At 49.5% G+C, this 23,517-nt stretch overlaps 1 protein-coding gene across 4 annotated transcripts in view; it reads left to right on the top strand.

Annotated features, from left to right (window-relative positions):
• The window catches only part of RHBDL3 (rhomboid like 3), a 44,318-nt gene that overhangs the window by 17,091 nt on the left and 3,710 nt on the right, over positions 1-23,517 (top strand). For all 4 annotated transcript variants that reach the window (XM_081220281.1, XM_081220280.1, XM_081220279.1 and 1 more), the window contains 5 exons: positions 2,450-2,674; positions 5,870-6,018; positions 8,127-8,239; positions 13,558-13,658; positions 21,781-21,841. In XM_081220281.1, the coding sequence (XP_081076407.1) occupies positions 2,450-2,674; positions 5,870-6,018; positions 8,127-8,239; positions 13,558-13,658; positions 21,781-21,841 (649 nt within the window). The remainder of the gene's footprint in view (positions 1-2,449; positions 2,675-5,869; positions 6,019-8,126; positions 8,240-13,557; positions 13,659-21,780; positions 21,842-23,517) is intronic.

The raw sequence follows: 23,517 nt of genomic DNA, 5'->3' as shown, positions 1-23,517 counted from the left end.
CCCAACAGCAGATTACTTGTTACCATCGAGATTTCTCTATTTGAATTCTGAGCTGGAGCAGCCAGCCATAGCCTGGATTCTTGTGAGCAGGGCTGCCCTGGAGGCCAAGACTAAGAAGGGGTTCACCAGGGGGGAGGCTCTGGGCAGGGCAGAGAGCTCAGGGGCTGGAGTCAGGTGGGCCTGGGTCCTGCGACAGGCTCTGCCTTTGCCACTCAGTGGCAAAACTGAGCCCCGGTTTTCCCATGTGTAAAAGGAAACCAGAGGAGACCCTCTTCAGGGCTGTGGCAAGGATGAAATAAGTGTTTGAAAGTTTCTGTTGCCTCTAAAGTTCTTCTACCAGGTTAACTCCCCTGCATCCTTTGTGAGCCCTTTCCCACCCCAACCCAGGCAGAATGAACCAACCTTACCCAGAGCCCCCGCAGTGCTTTGCACAGGCCTGTCTTATAGCACAGACCACATTGCATTACAGCTGAGTGGCCAGGGTTGTCATGTATGGGTGTGCAGGTTGTGGACTGCACAAGGATGCCGGGCAGAGAGAGGAATGGGGACTGAAATCTGGCCTGGGCTTTGTTCAGCAAGGCCTGGAATAGGTGCATCCACCTGGAAGGAGAGGCTCCCTTATCTAATTGGCACAAAAGCTCCACATGAGCCAGCATGGGCTCCAGAGTCAGGCAGATCTGGATTTGAATCCTGACTCTGTGATTTACTAACTGTGGGTCCTTGAGAAAATTTTACGCTCTCCAAGCTCTCATCCCTGTCTTTATAACGTGGGGATAATACTACGCACCAAATAATGAAGATGACATCCTCTTTTGCTGCCATTTGTGCATCTGTCTCTCCTGTATGCTCTGTGAGGCCAGAGACTGTGGCTGCTGCTCTGCCCGGCACAGTTCTAGGCACATCGGGGCACAGGTGAATGGTGAGTGTGTATGTGTGTACACACTGCTTCTCCTGTATTTATGCCGAGCTCCTTCCCACCACGGGTCTTGCAGATGTATTGTTTGTGAGTATATGTGTGGTACACGCACATGTGCATGTACACATCCAGGGATTGGGGGAGAGGACGGCTACAAACATATTTGATGACATGTTCTTATCTTGGGCTTGTAGTGATCATGGAGCCCCAAGTCCCATCCGCATTTACAGAACCACCAAGCCACTAAGAACCAGACCCAAGCTTTGCAGGCGTGGAGGGGATGGGAATAGGCCATCGTTGGAAGGGGTTCATCCAGGAAGGCCTGCTGAATGGGGGAGGCTTAAGTCAGATTTTTCAGGTGTGTGCAGAACCCAGGAGAGGGGACGGGGCACTGCAGATGGAGGCTTGTTCCACCTGGCCTGGTCTGAACCCAGATCCTCCCCAGCTCCCTGCCCCCTGACAGGGCTTCAAACCCATATGCCTTGGTTGGGCTGGCTCACCTTCCCTGCCCTGTCTGGACTCCTGCCTTCAGTTTTAACCTGATGTTCCTGCTGGGCCCACAGTCCCAGGAATATGTTGATAATCCCCACCCCGCAACCACAGAGCAGCCCCTGGGTGGCACTGTGAGCTCTGGGGTTGGGAGAGCTGTGTCTTTAGGACATCTCCCCGTAGGAAGGGTCTAGAGTGTGGTCGTGGAGGGTGGATGGGAGGTAACAGAAGCCTTGGGAGGCTGGAAGTCAGTAGGACCGCCTCTGATCTCTGGGGGTCAGGCTGACCACTGGGTGAGGCAGCCAGGACTCTGCCTGGGGAGGGGCCAGTCCTGGGGCTCCCTGAGCATCACAGTTCCCATGGAGGCACTCAGGGCTGATGATCTTCCAGAAGCACAGCTTTGGATTCTGGTTCCGGGAACTGAGGATGTTGACCCCTACTTATCCTTCAGTTCTCACTGATGCCACCTCCTTCAGGAAGCCCTCCCTGACTACCTTGGGACCGGGTTGGACTCTTTCCTGTGTGCTCCCGCAGCAGCCTTCACTCCAAACCGTTACTTATTGCTGGTTACTTATCTGTCTTGAGCACCACTGTATCCCCATGTCTGGCAACACCTGATGCTTAGTAGTTGCTCAAGAAATTGTGATGGATAATGGACAGGTGGGTGGAAGGGAGGTATAGTGGATATGAATACAGGCTCTGGAGCCCTACTGGGTTTGAACTTGATGGATTCCTAAAACTCTCTATGCTTTGGTCTCCTGTCTGGTGGAATGGGGTTATTCATGGTCTTTATCTAGCAGGCAGACTAGTTGCATCCATGAGCCAAGCTGTGATGTGCTTAGAACAGCCCCTGACACATAAGAGCTCAGTGAATATTGCTTCTTGTTAACTATTACATTTAACTTCTTGTTAACTATTACAGAAGAAAGAGGAAGGTAGAATCAGGCCTGGTTGGTCTAAGGAATGTGCTGGCTGGGAAAACGGGATGGGGCTCCCCTGAGGCTCCGGTTCTGACCCCCCTCCCCTGCCCTGTTTCCTGTGTAGATGAGCAACAAGCGGTCCAACAGCTTCCGCCAGGCCATCCTGCAGGGCAACCGCAGGCTCTGCAGCAAGGCCCTGCTGGAGGAGAAGGGGCTGAACTTCTCCCAGCGACTGATCCGCCACGTGGCATACGAGACCCTGCCCCGGGAGATTGACCGCAAGTGGTACTACGACAGCTACACCTGCTGCCCACCGCCCTGGTTCATGATCACAGTAACACTGCTGGAGGCAAGGACGAGGGTTGGGGAGGGGCTGCTGGAGGGTCAAGAGGATATCTGAGGTCAAGTCACTGCAAGTCAGGCCCCCGTTACAGGGCACGCAAGTGTTGTTATAACCCCCGACCATAGAGAGATTACAAAGCTCATTACCTTAAGCAATACGCCCTGCAGCAAAATCCCCATGTGACCACCTCCACCAAAAGCAACAGCAGCAAAAACAATGGCAGTAGTTCATTGGTTGGGGGATTTAGCCGGGCTAACTCATTAAGACACCTTCTTTTAGTTCCTCCTGCAGTGAGTAACGTGGTCGAGTCAGGTGCTCCCCTGGGACACCTGTAAAGTAGGAATAACCAGACCTGCCCTCCTTTTCCCACAGGACTCCCCTATTTAGAGCCAGAGAACGGCAGGTGGTGCTTTCTGAACACAAAAGCATTGCACAAATACATATGGGAGGGAGCATATATGAACAGGTAGATGTGGGCTTCACGTATTTTGCAAGAACATTCTCCCCTTAGGAAATCATCCATATCTATTGTTATTCTAAAAGTCTCATGCTTGTGCAGCAGAATCCAAAGTACAGCCTTCTGAATCAGCGCTCCTGTATGAGGAACTCTGAATGCTTTCTGCTCTTCAGCCCAAGAACCAGCGGGCCTCCCAACCCCAGCTCTTGAACGAACGGATGCTTGGCTTCCCTGGGGCGTTTTATAATCTCCATCGTTTCTCTTCCAGAACCAGGGGCCTACTTACCGCCCCTGCATATGTTCTTGTAAAGTTCCTGCCGAATCAAACTGCGGGATCATCATGCTTCATGGCGTCCCTCTTCTTTTTTTCTAAATCATAATATCTGGACTGCAGGCCAGAGCTCCTCTGTTGTTCTGGCTTCATCCAAGTACATGTGGAAGTTGTGATTTTTCTGAGATATTCTTGGACTTGTTTTCCAAGCGCTTACTGTGTTGGTCTATTTATTAACTTCTATTTGAGGACCAATAATAACAAGCTGTCTTGGAAGCTGTATTTGCTCCCAGGCCACCTGTACCCACGGTGTTAGGTGGACAGAATGGCTCCCAGAGAGCCCCGGGAATCCAGCTGCTGGGAGGCCTGAGCCATTCCCAGGCTCAGCCCAGGAGGGCTTAGCCACACACTAATTACAGCTGCCTTCCCTCAGTGCATGCCTGCTTCTCACGTACTTTATCAATTTTAAACCTCACGATCACCGTGGAAGTGTAAGGATTAGTATCCCCATTTCCAGATGGGGAAACTGAGGACCAGTAAATTAAAATAATTTGCCCAAGGTCATCCAGAGGAGTCAGATCTTGTGTCCAGATTGGTTTCAGATTCTCAGAAACCTCAGCTGTGTAATCTCGAGCCACCAATCTAGAAGAAACTGGAAAATGATGAAGTAACTGTTTCAGAGTCCTTATACTAAAGCCCAAGGTTTTTGTTTTACATACAGTTCTAGTAACCTGGTTTTCTGAGTCTGTAACAGAGTGAACATGGTGGGAAGCTACTAGAAGGGGCCCCCTACCAACCAACAATAGGAAGTAAGAACCTTGTTGTAGTACCTGGTCAACAACGTGCTGACACCCAGGCATTGCGGGAGAGGACAAAAGAAAATGTAAAAGCAAACCTGAGTCGTAAAGAAACATGAGAATTTGGGACCATTTAGTATAGGAGCAAAATCCCTATCAATTACTGGAGAAGACATCACTCCTACAGCCCAGATCAATACCTGAGACATCCTTAAAATTAAGGGACATGGATTTTGCATTCTAGAAAGAGTTCCAGGGGACTTCCCTGGTGGCGTGCTCCCAGTGAAGGGGGTCTGGGTTTTATCCCTGGTCAGGGAAGTAGATCCCACATACATGCCGCAACTAAGAGTTCACATGCCACAGCTAAGGAGCTGGCGAGCTGCAACTAAGGAGCCCACCTGCTGCAACTAAGACCCAGCGCAACCATATAAATAAATAATATTTAAAGAAAGAAAAAGAGTTCCAGGAAAAAATAGTTCAGATAAATACTCTCTTAGGGCTTAAACAGGTACACATCAGTCATCTTTAAAATTAACTTATGTGGGACTTACCCAGCGGTCCAGTGGTTAAGACTCCATGTTTCCACTGCAGGGGGCACAGGTTCGATCCCTGGTCGGGGAAGTTCCGCATGACACACAGTGCAGCCAAAAAAAAAGAACAATTATGTGAGGTGTTGGTGAGAATTCAAAGAAATTGAAACACTTGTGTACTGTTGGTGGGAATGGAAAATGGTACAGCCACTGTGGGAAACAGTATGGCAGTTCCTCAAAAAAATTAAACAGAATTACATGGTCCAGCAATTCCACTTCTGGGTGTATACCCAAAAGAATTGAAAACGGGGATTCAAAGAGATATTTGTACACCTGTGTTCATAGCAGCATTGTTTACAATAGCTAAAAGGTGGGAGCAACCCAAGTGTCCATTGACAGATGAATGGATAACAAAATGTGGTAGATACATACAGAGGATTATTAGGAAGGAAATTCTGACATGTATTACAACACGGCTGTACCTTGATGACATTATGCTGAGTGAAATAAACCAATCACAAAAGACAAATACTGTATGATTCTACTTATATGCAATCCCTGGAGTAGTCAAATTCATAGAAACAGAAAGCAGAATGGTGATTGCCAGGGGCTGGGAGGCAGGGAATGGGAATTAATGTTTAATGGGTATAGAGTTTTTTTCAGTTTTACGAGATGAAAAGAATCCTGTAAATGGATGTTGGTGATGGTTGCACATTATGAATGTATTTAATACCACTGAACTGTACACTTAAAATGGTTAAGATGGTAAATTTTACCTTATGTGTATTTTACCACAGTTTTTTTTTTTTAATCAACTTATGTGGAATTGCCTCAGCCCCCAAGTGGGTATGTGAGTTATTATCAGAATTAAAGTTTAAAATCCTACAAACCCTTCCTGCTTAACACCGAGGAAATGTGGGCAGAGACCATGAGACCATTTTGTGAACATTTAACACAAAATAATCGAACAGAAGTGGGGCAAGAGATGGTGCAGGGCTAGCTTGGCTCTGGTTGTAGGGATGTCCCTCCTTCTCTGAGAAGGAAAGACGACAACTTCTGTAGAGATTCCAAATGTCAGCACAAGAGGGGTTCCTGGGCAGTTTCACACCTAGTAACAGGCTCTCTTCATCCTGTGCTCTCATCCAGGTTGCCTTTTTCCTCTATAATGGGGTGTCGCTGGACCAATTTGTGCTGCAGGTAACCCATCCACGATATCTGAAGAACTCACTGGTTTACCATCCACAGCTCCGAGCACAGGCTTGGCGTTACCTGACGTACATCTTCATGCATGCGGGGTGAGTACACTCTATCAAGAGTCCCTGTGGGAAAATAACTGGTCCAGAGAGCCTGGACTGAAATACATATATATTTTTATCTACCTGGACACAGGATTTAAGGTGGCTTCTTGAAACTTACGTAATACCAAACTGTATGAGTAAATTATTAAGAGTGTATGGGAGGGGCTTCCCTGGTGGCACAGTGGTTGGGAGTCCGCCTGCCGATGCAGGGGACACAGGTTTGAGCCCTAGTCTGGGAAGACCCCACATGCCACGGAGCAACTAAGCCCGTGCGCCACAACTACTGAGCCTGCGCTCTAGAGCCCGTGAGCCACAACTCCTGAGCCCGTGTGCTACCACTACTGAATCCCGCATGCCTAGAGCCTATGCTCCTCAACCAGAGAAGCCACCGCAATGAGAAGCATGTGCACCACAATGAAGAGCAGCCCCCACTCGCTGCAACTAGAGAAAGCCCGTGTGCCCCAACGGAGACCCAAGGCAGCCAAAAATAAATAAATTAAATAAATAAATTTATTTAAAAACAAAGTGTATGGGAAAGGGAAAATAGAGAGAGGAAAATGCTAAAAAACCAACAGAGAGCTTTTTAGCATATACATAGCATGTGATGCTAGGTACTTGCTGTAAGTGGGTTATAAATTTATTCTGAACTTCCTAGCGGCCAAAGCAAAGAGGGAAATGTGGTCAGCCACCAGGTTCATTGTCCATAAGCCATGTGTGTGAGTGCCCTATAAGTGAAATAAAGGACAGATTTATTGAGAGGAGGTCTCGCAATGTGGTGGCATGCGTCTTCTTGAGGAGCTCTAGCAATACTTAAAGTTTCTGTTTGTAGAGCCGTGTGGCCTCTTTGGGGGCCTGGAGTGTGCCATCAGTTCTCACTGGTACCTCCTACCCCATGATAAGGACCAGGCGACCACCCAGGTCCAAGTCCCTTGAAGAGCACAGTCTTGGCTGGAGACTGTTTTTACATAGTAGAAGCATGGAGTTGGGAGATCAGAGTCCCCAGACACCAGACCTCTGTGGTGTCTTCTACAGACTTTTCTAGAGAAGTAAAGGAAAAGCCTGGAAAAGCCCTGTGGGTGCCTGTCCCTGGGGTTGCCAATGGGAAGAGGATTATCCCAGCCCGCATGGCTCTTTCCTTGGCAGAAAGACCCACAGTGGCCAAGAGGAAGCTCCACTGTGGGCCTCCCTTCCTGCTGAGCCTCCAAAGGGGGCACAAGAGCCACCCCCTAACTGGCTGCACGTGCTGGGAAAGGTGCTTTGGCGTGAGGAGACTTCTGGATGGTTGTTGATGGATGTTCTCCACTCTGAGCCTGAGGGGATGGATGCCTTGCCTGCTGTGTCCCAGCTTCAGCTTCACAGGCTGAGGGGCAGGGTCGGGGAGGCACTTCATACTTCAGTCTCCTCATGAGCCAAGATCTGGACACAACAGGAACTGGAGGATAACTTTGATATACTAAGCTCTAACAGATATCTTTCATGCTTGCACTTGTTTGGAAAACATCTTTCTCTTTAAATATCAGTAGGTCTTACAATAGTGAGCCAGAGCGACTGAGTAGCCTGGATAATGGACCAGGTCCCACACATCAGAGCCCCGGGCCGTGGTCCCAGCCTGACCACTAACCAGCTGTGTGACTTTAAGTCGGTCAGTGCCCCTCTCTGAGCCTCAGCTTCTTCTCTTGTGTCAACTGATGGAGTTGCTGCATCTTGACCGTTGTTAACCCCTTATTGGCAAGTGCAGACACTGCCAGTCACCACCCAGCCCTGTACCTGTGTTCCTGTCCCAGCTGGCAGGGAGGGTGTAAGGAACACTCCAAAATGGTCTATCTGCATTGTAATTCCTTCCCCTCCACCCCCCAGACTGTGAGCTCCTCAAAGGCAGCTATAGAGTCTTTTTTTTTTTTAATTTAATTTTGGCCACACAGCATGGCTTGTGGGATCAAAATTCCCCAACCAGGGATTGAACCTGGGTTACAGCAATGAAAGCACTGAATCCTAACCACTAGACCACCAGGGAACTCCCAGCTATAGGGTCTTGTTCACTACTGGATCCCCAGCGTCTTGGCATGCTAAATGAATGGATGAATGAATGTGATCTCTCTGTACAGGATAGAACACCTGGGACTCAACGTGGTGCTGCAGCTCCTGGTGGGGGTACCCCTGGAGATGGTGCACGGAGCAACCCGCATTGCGCTTGTCTATGTGGCTGGTGTCGTGGCAGGTAGGCAGGTGGTCCCCGTGTCCCCAGGGATGAACCTCCCCAGGGCGGCTAGGAGACCCCATGAGGTCAAGCAAGCCCCAATTTCCGGAGGACCCTCACCATCCAGGCTCCTGACCACTAGGCTTGGCCTCCAGGCAAATCTCCCCACTTCCCTGGGGATACTGGAAAGGGAACTGCCACCCAGAGAGGGAGGCATGTGATGACAAAGGAGGGGAGAGCACAGGATTTGGAGCAGGCAGACTGACCGGAGTTTCAGCCTTCACACTGCCGTGTTGCAGCTGTGCGGACTTGGGGAAATGCCTTACCTTCTCTTGGCCCCGTTAAGCTTTAAGAGGGAACTGATGAGATCTGCCTGCCAGGCGTGAGGAGGGCGGAGTGAGGTGAAGGATGAAATAAACCGTGCAAGGGAGGTGAGATCCCTGTGGGGACATCCAAGGAGTGAGTGGAGCCAGGTACCTCCCCTGGCCAGGCCAGCACCTGTACCCTAAGGGGGATCTTGCCTCTGCCCGGGCTGGCCCTTGATTGACCCACGGCTGGCCAGAGAGAGTCTGGCCTGGGAGGTAGTGCGCACTCGTGCCAGCTGGGGGAGTCTGGGGCCCTGGCTGACTCAGCGCACGTGGCAGGTGATGATAGTGATCATCGTGGCCTTGAGGATAGTGGCCAGCCCCCTGTCCCCCTCCCCAGTGGCAGGGGAGGTGGACCGGGATGAGGTGGGGAGAGCAGAACAGGTTTCTGCAGGAAAAGTCTGCACCAACTGGGCTTCTTTCTGAACAGAGGGATCTCCGTCGTGATGTTTCCAGCTTTATCGCTGGCTTTTTTCTTTACAAGGTTTGCCACCTCAGCTCTTCCCCCCTTGACAGCTGTGCCCAGGGGAGCTTTGTGTGTACGTTTAAGTAAGATCTTAATCCTTTCTGAGTGGCATTGAAGTTGTCATCAGGAGAGCAGGGCAGCGTCAGCCTTGTAAACAGTGGTCAGGCAGGGACCCTGGAAGTAAGTGGAATGACTTCAGGAATCAAAGAGGGAAGGGTCCCACCCCCACCCCCACCCCCCCATCCCATCCCATGAGAGGCTGGTCTGCTAGTTCGTGAACCCTCAGCCTGGGAGATTGGCCCAGCGCTGTCTCCTTCACTCCTGTGCTGAGGTTAAAAACTTGGCCACCTTGGACAGCACTCACTCCAGCTTCTCCCAGAATCCAGCACCTTCTGCATCCTTGAAAAAAGGTCTGATGAACATCTCTGTGTGCCGGACTTCCTTAGCCACTGACACACCCCTGAGTGTCAACATCTGGGGATTTAGAGGCTCATTTTCCATACCTACATACGCAGAGACCCAGATGGTTAATGGCGAGGAACGGGAAAGATGCTCGTAACACTTGCAGTTGGTAGTTAATTAGATGGGAGAGCCAGTAACCTAGAAGACAGACATAGATTCAAGATGACTCAGGCCTCGCCCAAACCAGACGACACCCAGCGGGAAGACAGTGCAGGTATCACTTCCCAGTGATGCCAGTGCAGAAGGAGATGGTGTAAAGGCAGACGGGGGCTTTCCAACTAAACCTGAGGGTGTGGGGCTGTATTGCAAAGCAAATGACACGCACTGTTCTATCTGAGTCATTGATTCAGAGCAGAGGGCATTCTGGTCACCGCGTATCAAATCGCTGATCTCCAGGATTGAGTTGATTGACCTGCCTGTACCCCTTCTTTCCTCTCTGCTCTGTGTGCATCCCTCCTCAGAGAGGGGGGCCCGTTCAGACAGCCAGACCCTGACCGGATAGCCAATAGTTATCAGGTGCCTGTCCTGTGCAGGCTGTATTTAATCCCCACGACAACTCCATGAGGCGAGAACTGTTAACTCTCCATCTGTTACAGATACAGAAACCGAGACTTAGGGATGCTAAGTGACTTGCTTAGGAAGATACAGTCATCAGTGGCGGAGCTGGGCTCTGATCCAGGCTATCTGACCTCAAAGGCTGTGCTCTAACGCTGTCATAGTGTTACGAGAATTAAAAGGCAGGCCTTAACCTTTATGCACATAATTTGTCAGAAACCAAGAGAGGTCTTAATAGACATTGACCCCTGCCCTCTAATTCCTGCCCAATGAAAATATTCCAAATCCAAGGCCATCGCATTTTGTAACGATAATAACTAACCTCTGCTGAGTGTGTCTAGTAGTCCAGGTATGTGATAAATGGTTCACACGTATGTTATCTGCTCATCTCATCACAACATTCCTGTGAGGTAGGTGCTGACACCCCCATTTTATAGGCAGTTCAAAGAGGTAAAATCAACTCTATTTGCTCAGCCAAGAAGCCCTAGAACTGGAGTGGAAACCCTTCCTCCGCCCGGAGCTTCTAGCCAGTGCTTGAAGCCAACGTGCATCTCACTTCCGGCTAATGATTACAGGGCTGAGTTTAAATACTTTAAGATCCAGTCTCTTCGCTGCTCTGCCCAGCTTTATGATAGATTATATAGATCAGAAGCGATGGATGCATCCCCAGAGCCTAGCCCAGGGTCTGGTACACGGTCAGCAACAAATGTTTGTAAACGAAGTGAAACAGTACATACATAAATAAAGTTGTACTGCTTAGAGGTAGATCTTCTGCCAATTTTTATTTGGATTTGTTTGGGGTTTTTTTTAACGGCTAAGGGAGATGCTGGAGAACACCTGCTGTAAATTTTCCAGGCTAAAATTATCACAGCTATGCATTATGGCAAAGTCACCAATTCATCCCCGTGCTGGCATGGACCCAGGGTTTTGGGGGAAAATTCATAGCCCTGACTAGCACTGATCCTTTGGTTTGCTGCTGTGTACAGGTGTGGCGTGTCACTCCGGCTTGCCTTTCTCTCCCCGTCCTCTGCCCCCATGACCTCTAGGAGTTCACACTGGCCTTTATTGAACTGTGATCCATTCGGTTCATCGGGAATCCTGCCTGGCCCTGGCTTTCTGTCCTGACATGACCTGTCTTACTTTATTGATATGAATACATACATTTATACTTGACCTCTCTTAGTCCCTATAGTCCAAGGCTAATCTGCAGGCACTTAAGGAAAGTCTTTCTACCACAAATGGAGGGCAGGTGGATCCAGATTGTCACCTTCCAGATTCTAGAACCAGGATCCGAACCTCAGACCCTGGATCTTAGGCCAAGACTTGGATTATTGTATTTCTGATCTGGAAGGAACCCTTGAGATGCCCTCCAGTGGGTGGCAAACTTTACTCCCCAGGTCCCACCCCCATTCAGCCAGAGCAGCTCTCTGCACCATGGGGCAGGGGTGTGAGTCAGGTGTCTTTGAAAACAGTGTCTCCCTGCTCAAAAGTTAGAAAGCCTTAGACTAACCTCCTCATTTCACAGATGTGAAAACTGAAGCCCAAAGAATTCAGGAGCTGTGCCCAGGGTCACAGAAGTAGCCAGTCACGCCCCCATCCCATAATCCTGTCACAATCCTGACTGGCCTCTGGTCCTGGGGTCAGGACTCTCATCCATCGTCAGGGTGAGGGAAAGGTCAGTGCACGGAAGCTGGACCCTGGGGGCTTCCCTGCCGTCTCCCTGTCCTGGTGCATCCCACCGGGGAGGCCGAGGGAGCAGAATCTGGCCCGGTTTGTGGGGACTCACGTGGAGGAAAGAGGCCAGCCCCAAGGAGGCTGGGGCTTCCTCTGTCCAGACGGTAATTACTGGGCAGCCAGCCCTGTGCAGCCCTGCAGTGCAGCCTTTGCAGCCAGCCCTGCCGCCAGGGAGAGTGAGAGCGTGGGAATCCTTTGTCATGCAGATCCCGCTGCCTGCCCGTTGGCCACCCTGGGATTTTTTTTTTTTTTTTCTTTTTCCTGTTATATAGGGCTGACCCCAAGGCTAGGCAGTTAAAAAAAAAAAAAAGAAAGTTATCTGACAATAGATCAATACCTAATTAAAGCCAGAGGGAAAGCGTGAAAGGGGAGAAGAAAGATTTATAGTTGCCCTGGGAGGGGAGAAGGACTTGGTGCCCTTAGTTCGTGACAGTTTGTATTTTCCTGAGAGACGACATTCCCCTTGAGGCTAAGAATCTGTTGTGGGGATCTCTTCCTCCAAGGATCTCAGTGAGCCAGGAAGCCTTGAGAGTGGTCTGGGGGTGGCGGCACGCCAGGGAGAAGGCACATGACGTGGCAGGGGCCTCTCCACGCCCAGGGTGTCAGGCACGCTGGTTCCCGGGCCGGGCCATGCCTTGCCTCCTGCTAAGCAGTGAACCCTCCACCCCTGTAGGGCCTGCAGAATCTGGCCTTCTGCCTGGCCCTCTTCTCTCCACCCAGGCAGCAGCTAACCGGCTCCTGAGCCTGCGGGCATTTTCCAGCGGTGATTTCTGCACACTCACCCAGGCCAGCCACCTCTCATCCTCTGAGCCCTGGGTTCTAACTCCCAGTTATTTTTAGTCTCCTGTGTCCTTCCCTGAAAGCCAAAGCATTGATCACACTTAAATGAGACCAGAGCAACACATTTCCCATCTTCTTCTCTGCCCAGCTTCCCTCCCAGGATGAAAGTTTATCATCCCCCAGACCAAGCGTCTCTACCATTCCTTTCCCCCAGAGGGTATGACATCATCTTGCTCTCTTCCCCGGGACTTCTCAAGGACGTTTTTCCTCCAAAGAAGCCCCGCTCTGGAGATCCTGTTGGCCTGTTGTCATTTCACTCGGTGGGAGGTGATGCTAGGCAGGTTTTTGGATGCGGTTGAGGAGAAAGAGCGAGGGTAGAGGGTGGAGGTTGACCTCTGACCCAGTCTGGGGCGTGGCTGCTAGAGAGGCTGAGAGCACCGGGCTTTGTGTCAGGCAGACCTGGACTGGTATCCTGGCTCCGGCCCTCCCGACCAGGTGACTCTGGGCTCAGCCTCCTCCTGTCTGCACTGAGGCTACTAGTGCCTCTGACTCAGAGGGTGGGCTTGAGGGTCAAAGGGAAGGATGTCTGTAAAATGCTTGGCCGGTGTCTGACACACACTGCCCCATAAGGGGTGGCTATTTCTGCAAGCACTACTGCTACTATTTTTGTCGTTGCTCAGAACCCTGAGATAGCACAAGGGGAGGCTGGGTGGCCAGGCAGATGATCTGGGTGGCAAGTCACTTCTCTCCTTGAGACTTTGCTTCCCAGCTGTAAAAGGAGAAGTTTGAACCAAATGGTTCTTTCAGCCATAAGTGAATCTTCTAGGAAGCTCCGAGGTGACATGGGATCAAGGGAGGAAGAGAGCGAGCCTCTTGCTCTGGGGTCTCAGCCCCGAGGCTACAGCATCCGAGGACCTGGGACTGGGGTGGGAAGCCGACTCCAGCATCCTTGAGTTCTCCGTCTCTCTCTGTACCAGGGTCCTTGGCGGTGTCTGTGGCTGACATGACCGCACCAGTGGTGGGCTCCTCTGGAGGGGTGTATGCGCTTGTCTCTGCCCATCTGGCCAACATCGTGATGGTGAGCACCCCCTGTCCCAGCAACCCTCTCTTGGCCTCCCCTGTGCTGTCACTGGGCCTGGCGTTAATCTGTTGGAGCCGGGTTTTAGATCCTCCTCCACGCTCCAGCCCGGGCTTGGCAAGCACCAGGTGGCCTTGGCCAGTAGCTGAGTTCAAGGACACTCCTCACCCTCTGCCGGGATACTTCCAGTGGGGCCCTTGCATATATGATTCATATTTTCTCCAGCCATGGCTTTGCCCATCTTCCTATTCCAACTGTTTGCTACTCAGTGACTTTAAAAAGTTTAAATCCTTGACCACTAGCATGCGTCGTAATTGTAACTTGTTGTTTGTCATTGGTTGTTAAAAGTAAGGGGATCTTAGGGACTTCCCTGGTGGCACAGTGGTTAAGAATCCGCCTGCCAATGCAGGGGACATAGGTTTGAGCCCGGGTCCGGGAAGATCCCACATGCCTCAGAGCAACTAAGCCCATGTGCCACAACTACTGAGCCTGTGCTCTACAGCCCGTGAGCCACAACTACTGAGCTTGCATGCCACAACTACTGAAGCCCGTGCGCCGAGAGCCCATACTCCACAACAAGAGAAGCCACAGCAATGAGAAGCCTGCGTACCGCAACGAAGAGTAACCCCCACTCACCACAACTAGAGAAAGCCCGCGTGCAGCAACAAAGACCCAAAGCAGCCAAAAATTAAAAAAAAAAAAAGAAAAAGTAAAGGGATCTTACAGATGATCTCATCAAAAGTCCCAAACAGGAAAGAAGGCTCTGGGAGGTTAAGTGATTTGTCCAAAGCCACAATCAAATTTGTGGCAAAATGGGGACTTGAACCCACATCTCCTGGCAATCATTCTAGTGTCGCTCTCCTCCACCAGCCCCTCAAAGCGACTGGACACCGTCATTCCATTTCTCTTGCTTTTCCTTGCCTTTTCCTGAAAGGCAATCTAGTGTAACTAGCTAAGAGCAGGAGCTGTTATTCCTCCTTGATCTGAATCCCAGCTACCCATTTCCTAAAGAGTGACCTTGGGCAAATGACTTTACTGCTTTGTGCCTCAGTGTCTACATCTGTGAAATGGGATGAGATGGGATCAATGACATAAAGTGAAAATAACCACTTAGTAGAAGTGTGAACTGAATTCCTGACTCCCCACAGAAGAGGCCGGGGTGGACTCAGAATAGAGACAGGATCTTCAAGGCAAGCAATTGGAAGCCATCTGATAGTCTCAGAGGAGGTCAAGACGGCTTCCTTGTTTTAGAAGCAGTCTGAAGTTTGGAGGCTGAAAGAGGAGTCACTGGCAGTGCTTGGCTTACCCTGCCTGATGCCCCCACTGGCCCAGGAGCCTCCAGGCAGAGCCCAGATCTTGCTCATCTTTTCCCCAGTGCCTGGACTAGGGCTGGACACATGGCAGAGGGTGCCCACTAAATTGGGGGGAAGGAGGGAGGGAAGGGCTGGAGGGAGGGCAGGAGGGACTGTCAGGAAAGGAGTAGCTTCTCTTTGGGGTCTTCTTGCTCTCACCTCTCTCCTCCATCACTGTCTTCACCCACGCGGCAGATGTGTGAATGCTCAGTGACAGTTTATGGAGTTCTTGGAAACACGAGTCTTAACCACTGGACCTCCAGGGAAGCCCCACCCCCATTTCTTCATTATTATTGCCACTGTCACCTGGCCTGCTCCTCAGCACCATCCCTTTTCTTTGCACCAAAGTCCCCTCTGTACACTGAGAGAGAAAGAGAGCTGCAGCAGGGGCGGCTGGGTGTGTGACAGTGTGTTTACACACGGGGTGCTTGGCTTGGTCTGCTAAACACCTGGGAGCCCAGGGCCGCCTCACATGGCCCTTTAAATGGGTCATTCCGTATCAGTGCCACAGCTTTCCCCAGACACAGCTTTTCCTCTGAATTCTGCTTCTGCCACTCCCCCCTCCCCCTGCCCCAATTCCTTTCTGCAGGGGGAGGAAAGGCCACCCTCCCCCTCCCCTCCCCCTTCCCCCCAAGGTGCATCTGTGTATGAAGGGGATAAGCCAGCCCAACTAAGAAAGAAGAGGTAAACAGGACTTCATAACGATGACCTTTTGCACCGCTTCCCACCGCCTGGGAAGCAGCCCCGATGCCCCAGAAGTTCCTGTGGTGAGGGCAGACCACCTCTAGGACCCTGGACCAAGGGCTGGGGCGTGGGGTTGAGGAGGGGGGTGGGAGAGCAGTTTTCTTCCAGTTTATGTTTCTTTCTGCAAGTAGCCTGTGGCTGTGCAGATGAGCTGTCCCACCCAAGAGCCCAGCCATCTTCCAGAAGGACGTGGCTTGCCCTGACCAACGGGGAGCTTTGGGGTCCCCTGGAGTGTGACATAAGGTAGCCTTTCCCTTAGAAAGTTGTGTGGTGCTTATTGGACAGTGAAAAACACTCACTTCCTCCTTAGAAGGTCAGTTTCCTTTCATCAAGAGGCTGCCTTTACCCAAGCTAGCTCAGTGCCCAGCAATTCAGAGATACATTAGGACACACCATATGAAATTGCCATTTCTGTGGGTCAGAAGCATTTAAGCATTGGCAGTTTCATGTGGTTCAACCTAATAGATAGACCATCGATTTTTTTTTTCCCCAGAATGTTAGCAAATATACGGGGAGAGTTCTTTTTTTAAAAAAATGTTTATTTTATATTGGAGTATAGTTGATTTACAGTGTTATGGTAATTTCAGGAGTACAGCAGGGACTTCCCTGGCTGTCCAGTGGTTAAGACTCTACACTTCCACTGCAGGGGCCAGGGGTTCGATCCCTGGTCGGGAAACTAAGATCCCACATTCCACTCGGCCAAAAAGAAAGAGTACAGCAAGGTGACTTATTTATACATATACATATATCTGTTCTTTTTCAGTTTCTTTTCCCACATAGGTTATTACAAAATATTGAATAGAGTTCCCTGTGCTATATAGTAGGTCCTTGTTCATTATCTATTTTATATATAGTAGTGTGTATATGTTTAGACTATTAATTTTTAATTCCAAAATGAAGACTTGTCTGTGTGTCCCAATAAAGCACCTCATCAGAACAAAAAGGAAAAAGAACATGCACTTGACATCCAGGAAATCTGGATTTGAGGACTGGTATCACCATTTTAATAGCTGTGAGTTCCTTAACTTCTCAGGGACTCTGTTCTGTCATCTGGAATGCCTTCGTCACAAGGTAGTTGTGAGAAAGACATGAAAAAATTGGATGTGAAAATGTTTTTCATGTGACAAATCACCAGACAGCTGGGAGACCCTGTATGTATATGTGTGTATTTATATATATATATATATATATATATATATATATATATATATATATATATATATTTGTGTGTGTGTGGCGGGGAGGGTGTGGTACACGGGCCTCTCACTGTTGTGGCCTCTCCCGTTGTGGAGCACAGGCTCCGGACGCTCAGGCTCAGTGGCCATGGCTCACGGGCCCAGCCGCTCCGTGGCATGTGGGATCTTCCCAGACCGGGGCACGAACCTGTGTCCCCTGCATCGGCAGGCGGACTCTCAACCACTGCGCCACCAGGGAAGCCCTATATATTTTTATACATATAATTCTTTATCTTTATAAATTCCACCTGATATCTGTACAGAGAATAATCTGAAAATGTGTCCTTTATGCTTCAGATGCATAACAATGTTGAACACTTCTGTTCTCAGGACTCTATTTAAGTGAGAGATTCTGCCTTAAATGAAAGTGTGTCTTATTTTTCATAAAAAACACTCTGAGTTTCAAAATGCTTGTTTACATCAAAGGAATAAATCTAGTAAATATTTCAGCAAATGATCTGGCTGGCATTAAAGACCTGTAATCAAGACTTCTTATTTTAAATTCTAGCAGTATAAAGACACACATAATTGAATAATTTATTAATTGCCTTTTGCTGGGGCCCATAGGGCAGAGTTTCATTTTTATTTATTTATTTTTTTAAATTTATTTTATTTTATTATTTATTTTTGGCTGAATTGGGTCTTTGTTGCTGCACGTGGGCTTTCTCTAGTTGCGGCGAACGAGGGCTATTCTTCGTTGCAGTGCGCAGGCTTCTCATTGCGGTGGCTTCTCGTTGTGGAGCACGGGCTCTAGGCTCACGGGCTTCAGTAGTTGCGGCACACGGGCTCAGTAGTTGTGGCTCGCAGACTCTAAAGTGCAGGCTCAGTAGTTGTGGCTCGCGGGCTTAGTTGCTCCGTGGCACCGTGGGATCTTCCCAGACCAGGGCTCGAACCCGTGTCCCCTTCACTGGCAGGCGGATTCTTAACCACTGCGCCACCAGGGTAGCCCTCATTTTTAAATATACGAGATATTTTCTTTAACTTTGCCCCATATGATAGTTGTTTTTCTAAAACATTTGAGATCTAAAAAATCGCAAATGGAACCATACTGTCAAAGCACAAGGAAAGATTGCTGTCGAAAAGTCACAGAAGATTTCTGTTATAAGGTTCATTTTATTAAGTAAAAATCCTTCTGTAGGATTTTTACTTAATAAAATGTAATTTTATCTGTGTCATGTTTTCTTTTTTATCTGTGTCACGCTTTCCTTGTTTTCTGTGTTGGGTTTTCTTGAAGTGATTTGACAAGAAATTGTTTCCACTGGGGTTATGTAAAGCTGTCTGGGAACAGAACCTCTCTCGCTTGGGTTTCAGCCTCTCAGCTCTTGACTGGCTGGGTGAGCAAGATGCCGAGGGGACTGGTTACTGCCTTGTTTGCCATTGGTGAGTTACCATCTCACCCTATGAGGCTCTGGTAGAGAATGAAATTAAAGGACCTGAAAAAAGTTTATATTCCCCAGGGGCCTGCAGGCTTTTCAACATTTATAGCAGCAGCAGGGCTGTCTCTGTGTGAGATTTTTTTCCTTCTCTCCTGTTGTTTCACTGTGCTTATTTTATTGGAGGGAATAATGGGCAGGAGGGGGGGAGATGAGGCAGCTGGTGGAAAGGAGTGACTTTCTAGTTTAACCCCTCAGCTGCTGGGAGGCTGCTCATTTACTGATGTTTGCTCAGCTCTGGGGGCAGCCAGCATGGACAGACAGAATGTGACCCTGCCTTGGAAGTGTGGGCGGACAGAGCCCTGGACTGGGAACCCTGTCAAGCTCGACATTAACTCACTGTGACCTTACACTTGCCCTCCTGGACCCTCAAGTGCAGATCAGAGGGCGGGTGACTGGATCAGCTTGGCAAACTCCAGTGCCTTCCAGGGCTGGGCAGGTATGGTAGATGAAGCTGGTCCTGGGAGCCATGTTGCAAAACTGGAGCTCCCCGGCCTCCTCCAAGGTCATGGAGAGTCTGAAGCTTCTTTAAAAAAATTTTTTTTTATTTTTATACAATTTTTAAAGGTTACTTTCCATTTACAGTTATAACAAAATATCGGCTATATTATACAATACATCCTTCAGCCTGTCTTACCCCCTAGTAGTTTGTACCTCCCACTCCCCCATCCCTATATTTCCCCTCCCCCCCTCACTGGTAACCACTCATTTGTTCTCTGTGTTATATTCACTAGTTGGTTGAATTTTTTAGATTCCACATGTAAGTGATATCATACAGTGTTTGTCTTTCTCTGTCTGACTTAGCAGAGATTCTGAAGTTTTAAAGCCGCTCTGCAGGGCAAACTCACCATCTTTGCCCCAGGTCCAGATACTATCAGGCACTTAGATGACTTACCACGTGCCAGACAGCGTTCTTCTTTACACATATTAATTCATTTCACCTTCGCAACAAACCATGAGGTGAGTAATGAGTTAGGTACTTTGTCATCTCAGATTCACACACGAGGACACTAGAAAAAAGGAATTCTGAGCCACCACACCAGTGATCTTGCCAGACCAAAAATACAGACAGTGGTTTTTTAGACAGATCCCAGGTAGGGCCCAGAGGGGCCTGGACCTCAGCTGAAGGAGAGAGCGGCCAGTACATTCTAGACTTACTCTGCCAGATACTGTCACTCAGAACACAGTGAAAGAGACTTCAGGTAAAATATTCAGAGGGTTTTTATGAGGAAAAGGGATCTTAGAAGTGTTCTATACCCACATGAATCGCCATCTGTCCACAGAACTCTTTCTATTTTGCAAAACAAAAACTCGATACCCATTTCATAACTTCCATTCCTCCCTCCCCCAGCTCCTGGAAACCCCTATTCTACTTTCTGTCTCCATGAATTTGACTACCTCTGTAGTCTGTATCTTGTAGAAGTGGAATCAAACACTGTTTGTCTTTTTGTGAGTGGCTTATTTCACTTAGCGTAATGTCTTCAAGGTTCATTCAAGTTGTAGCGTGTGTCTTAATTTCCTTCCTTTTGAAGGCTGAGTACTATTCCATTGGGTGGATATACCACCGTCTGTTTCTCTGTTCACCCATCCACGGACGCTTGGCTGGCTTCCACTTTTTTGGCTGTTGTGAATAACACTGCTGTGAACATGGGTGTCACATTTAAGGGAGAATGACGACCCATGGGTGGACCTCACAGGGAGACAAAGCCTGGCCGGACAATAGCAGGAAGAACGTTTCAGTGATTGGGGCCCCTTCACGGGGCTGCTTCAGGAGGTGCTGAGTTCCCGGTCACAGGGACTGGAGGGCCATTTTGTCAGCTTCTTGGCAGGGGTGTCCCTTTGGGTGGAGATGGCCCATCAGGTGACTCCCAAGGACCCTCCCGTCCTTGGGCTTCATCTTGGAGAGGAGCTGAGGGGCCACCGACCTTCAGCCAGATGAGCTAGCTCAGATTAGGTGGCCAGATCCGGTGGAGGGCACCAACTCCCGTTTTGTTGCCTGTCTCCCAGCGAGGGTCCCCTGTGGGCAGACGCCAGCAGGTGACAATGTTGTCCTGCCGTCTGCTCCTTAGCACAGAACATGTCAGCAAGCAGAGATTAGGCTCCCCCACCTAAAGAGGGGCCGTGTGTCACTCACCTCGCCTTTTTTGAGGTTCAGGTCACTGAGGAATAATAGGGAATAATAGGGAGGCAAAGGGCAAGAAGCCGAACGTGGCAGGATTTCTCTGTCTTTTTGGCAGCTTCCCGGCATCCTGCTTGGTCCACTGAAGCTTCCATAGACATTATTGTGCATGCCAGTGTTCAGGGCCTCTGTCAAGTTTCACGCATGGGTCCCCCAATGTCAAAGGAGTTCAAGACGTGCCCCTGAGCTGGGCCTGGGCCAGGCAGCAGAAGCAGGGGAGGTGGGTGGGAGGGAACAGAAGCCCCGGCTGTCCCCACTTGCCTCCTTCCCTAGGACTGATGTGTTCCAGGGAGATTCCAGGCTCGTTTCTGCTTCTGGGTAAATGGAATCGAGCTTTGAAAGCGCTGCAGGAGTGCCCCTCCAAGGAGCCCTGTGGCGCAGTCTTTTGTAAATTGAACAGTCCTTTTGTTAGGAGAGTAATTATACTCTGATTATCTGCTTTGGAGGTTCAGAGATTCTCAGGGGAAAGAGGGATTTGTCTGAAGCCCATCTGGCCCACCCCCTTTCCAATGCCTGATTCTCTTGAGCATCCCCTCTGAGTGATGCGAAGCCCCCATGTGAACCCCTCAATGATGGGAAACTCACCATCCCATGGATCACTCCATCTTTGGACAGCTCAGCTTATCAGAAATGAAAGCTTATCCTGAGCTTAAAAAAAATCTCTGAGGTTTTCATCCTTTGAGTCTTCCGCTTACAGGTTACACTGAATATGCCCTTTCCTTGCGTTGACTCACTTGATACTTGACGTCAGTGAACTTGACCCCTGAGTCATCTCCTCATTCGTTCCTCAGATGGAGGATTTTGAGTTCTTTTATCATCCTGATGGCTCTGCTTTAACTTGGCTTGCTTTGCTGTCCTGCATCCCTTTGCAACCATGGGACCCAGCAGTTGAGGCAACCGTCAAGACATCTGTGTGAGGGAAACAAGGACTGTTATCTCCCAGGATCTAGATCCTCTTCCTCTGTTCGTGCAGCTTGAGAGCTTTTATGACACTAATAAACTTACCATTGCCTGAAATCTCAAAGCCATGCTGGTGTGATCTGGGACAAAGCCACGACCCGCTCATTCAGGATTTAATGGAGACGATTTTTTTAAATGTCAGGTTTTCCTAAGCGGGTTACCTCTGCAGAGGAGTGGTCTGATCTGGAACTAATGGAACTCTCTCTCCTTTTTCCCTAGAACTGGTCAGGCATGAAGTGTCAATTCAAGCTGCTTCGGATGGCTGTGGCCTTGATCTGTAGTAAGTTCTGACGGGGCAGGCTGGGGGAGGGGAGCCCTGTACTGGGCCTGGGGGATGTAGAGATGGCACAGTTCCTGCCCTTCTGGGACTTGTGGTCAAAAAGAAAAGGGAGACGTGTCCACAGTGTGCAACACAGTGGGGATGTTACGAGAGGGTCTGGCCTACGATGCTGCTACCTAACCTTTCTTCAGCTTTTCACTGATGTATAATCTGCAGACGGAAAAGGGCATGCAGGATAAGTGTCCAGCTCAATGGTCAGATCAAGAAGAATAACCTTTTTTGGCTTTTATTTCTTTTTATTTCAAAAAAATGTCTGGCTTTAGTATTTTTATTTAAAAAAATGTTTTTCCTTCCAGCTTTATTGAGATATAATTGACATACAGCCCTGTGTAAGTTTCAGGTGTACAGCACGATGATTTGACTTACATACATCATGAAATGATTAGTACATTCAGTTTAGCGAACATCCGTCATCTCATACAGATAAAGAGTTAAAGAAATGGAAAAAAATATTTTTTCCTTGTGAGAAAAATAACTTCTTAGCCTTTTGGGTCAAGGAGTTGATCCTTTGAGATCTCCTGCTGGAAGCTCAGGATTCCTTTCCAGAAAAGTGCCTGTATGCACGCGCGCGCGCGCGCACACACACACACACATACATACACACACTCTAAAACTGGCAGTTCAGCAGGTTCACAAACTGTAGCTAATCCATGAACCCCCGTGAACGGGTGCCATGGGGGCCTTAGTTGGGAGAAGTCAGTCTACCTGCAGAGTCTACCTGCATTTTGAGTGTGAAAGACAGGCAGGTGTTTGCCAGAGAGACAGGATGCAAGAGGACACTTCAGGTGCAGCAGGATCAAAGACACGGCTGGGTGAAGGGTCATGGCTGGCAAGTCAGTTAACAAAACTGCCCCAGGAGGTTCAGGACTGTGTGTGATTGTGTAAGAGGTCATTGGAGTCAGATCATGGAGGGATTTAAATGCAAAGAGAAAAATTGGGCTTCCTTCTGAATGTACTGGGAGGCCACTGGAGGCCTTTAAACAGGAGAGATACTGACAGTTTTGAGTTTGCAGTCACTCATCAGGCTGCAGGATGAAGAGGATGTTGAGTGAGGGGGATGAGACCAGAGGCCAAGAGGCTCATTGTGAGATGGGAAAAGATGAGTCTGAACAGAGGAGAGAGGAGGGACACACAGACTCTCATTCAGTCCCCAGAACATGGCTATGAAAAGTGGATTTTTGTCAGGCTTAATTTACAGGCTCAGAGAGTGAAGTTCCTTGCCTGGGGTCACCCGCCCTAGAGGTGGCAGAGCCAGTATTCAGAGCCAGCCTGTGTCATCTCTAATGCCCCACACTTTAGCCAGGCTGGGCAGGAGCTCCTGGACTGTCTGTGCCTGGGTCAGCTACCTGCTGTGCGGGGAAGAGGAAGACTGAGCCAGAACAAAGGAGCAGGGGCCTGGGTGGGCTCCACTTAAATCCCCTTTTACACCCCTTGTACCCCTGGCGTTCAGGGCCCTCTGGTCTCCGTTTCCTGGATGGGGTTGGAGGATCTCTAATCCCAGAGGGGAACTTCCAGCCCTAAAACTCACAGAATCTTTGAGCCAGGGCCAGGGTGGGCCGTGGAGGGGCAGTGGGCTGGGAGCCGTTGGGGAGCGTAGCCTCCAGTTTGCTCAGACT

Source organism: Mesoplodon bidens (genome assembly GCF_964165515.1).
Source record: "Mesoplodon bidens genome assembly, chromosome: 19".
NCBI lineage: Eukaryota > Metazoa > Chordata > Mammalia > Artiodactyla > Ziphiidae > Mesoplodon > Mesoplodon bidens.
The sequence above is the reverse complement of the archived record's forward strand: the minus strand, read 5'-3'. Positions and strand labels throughout refer to the sequence as shown.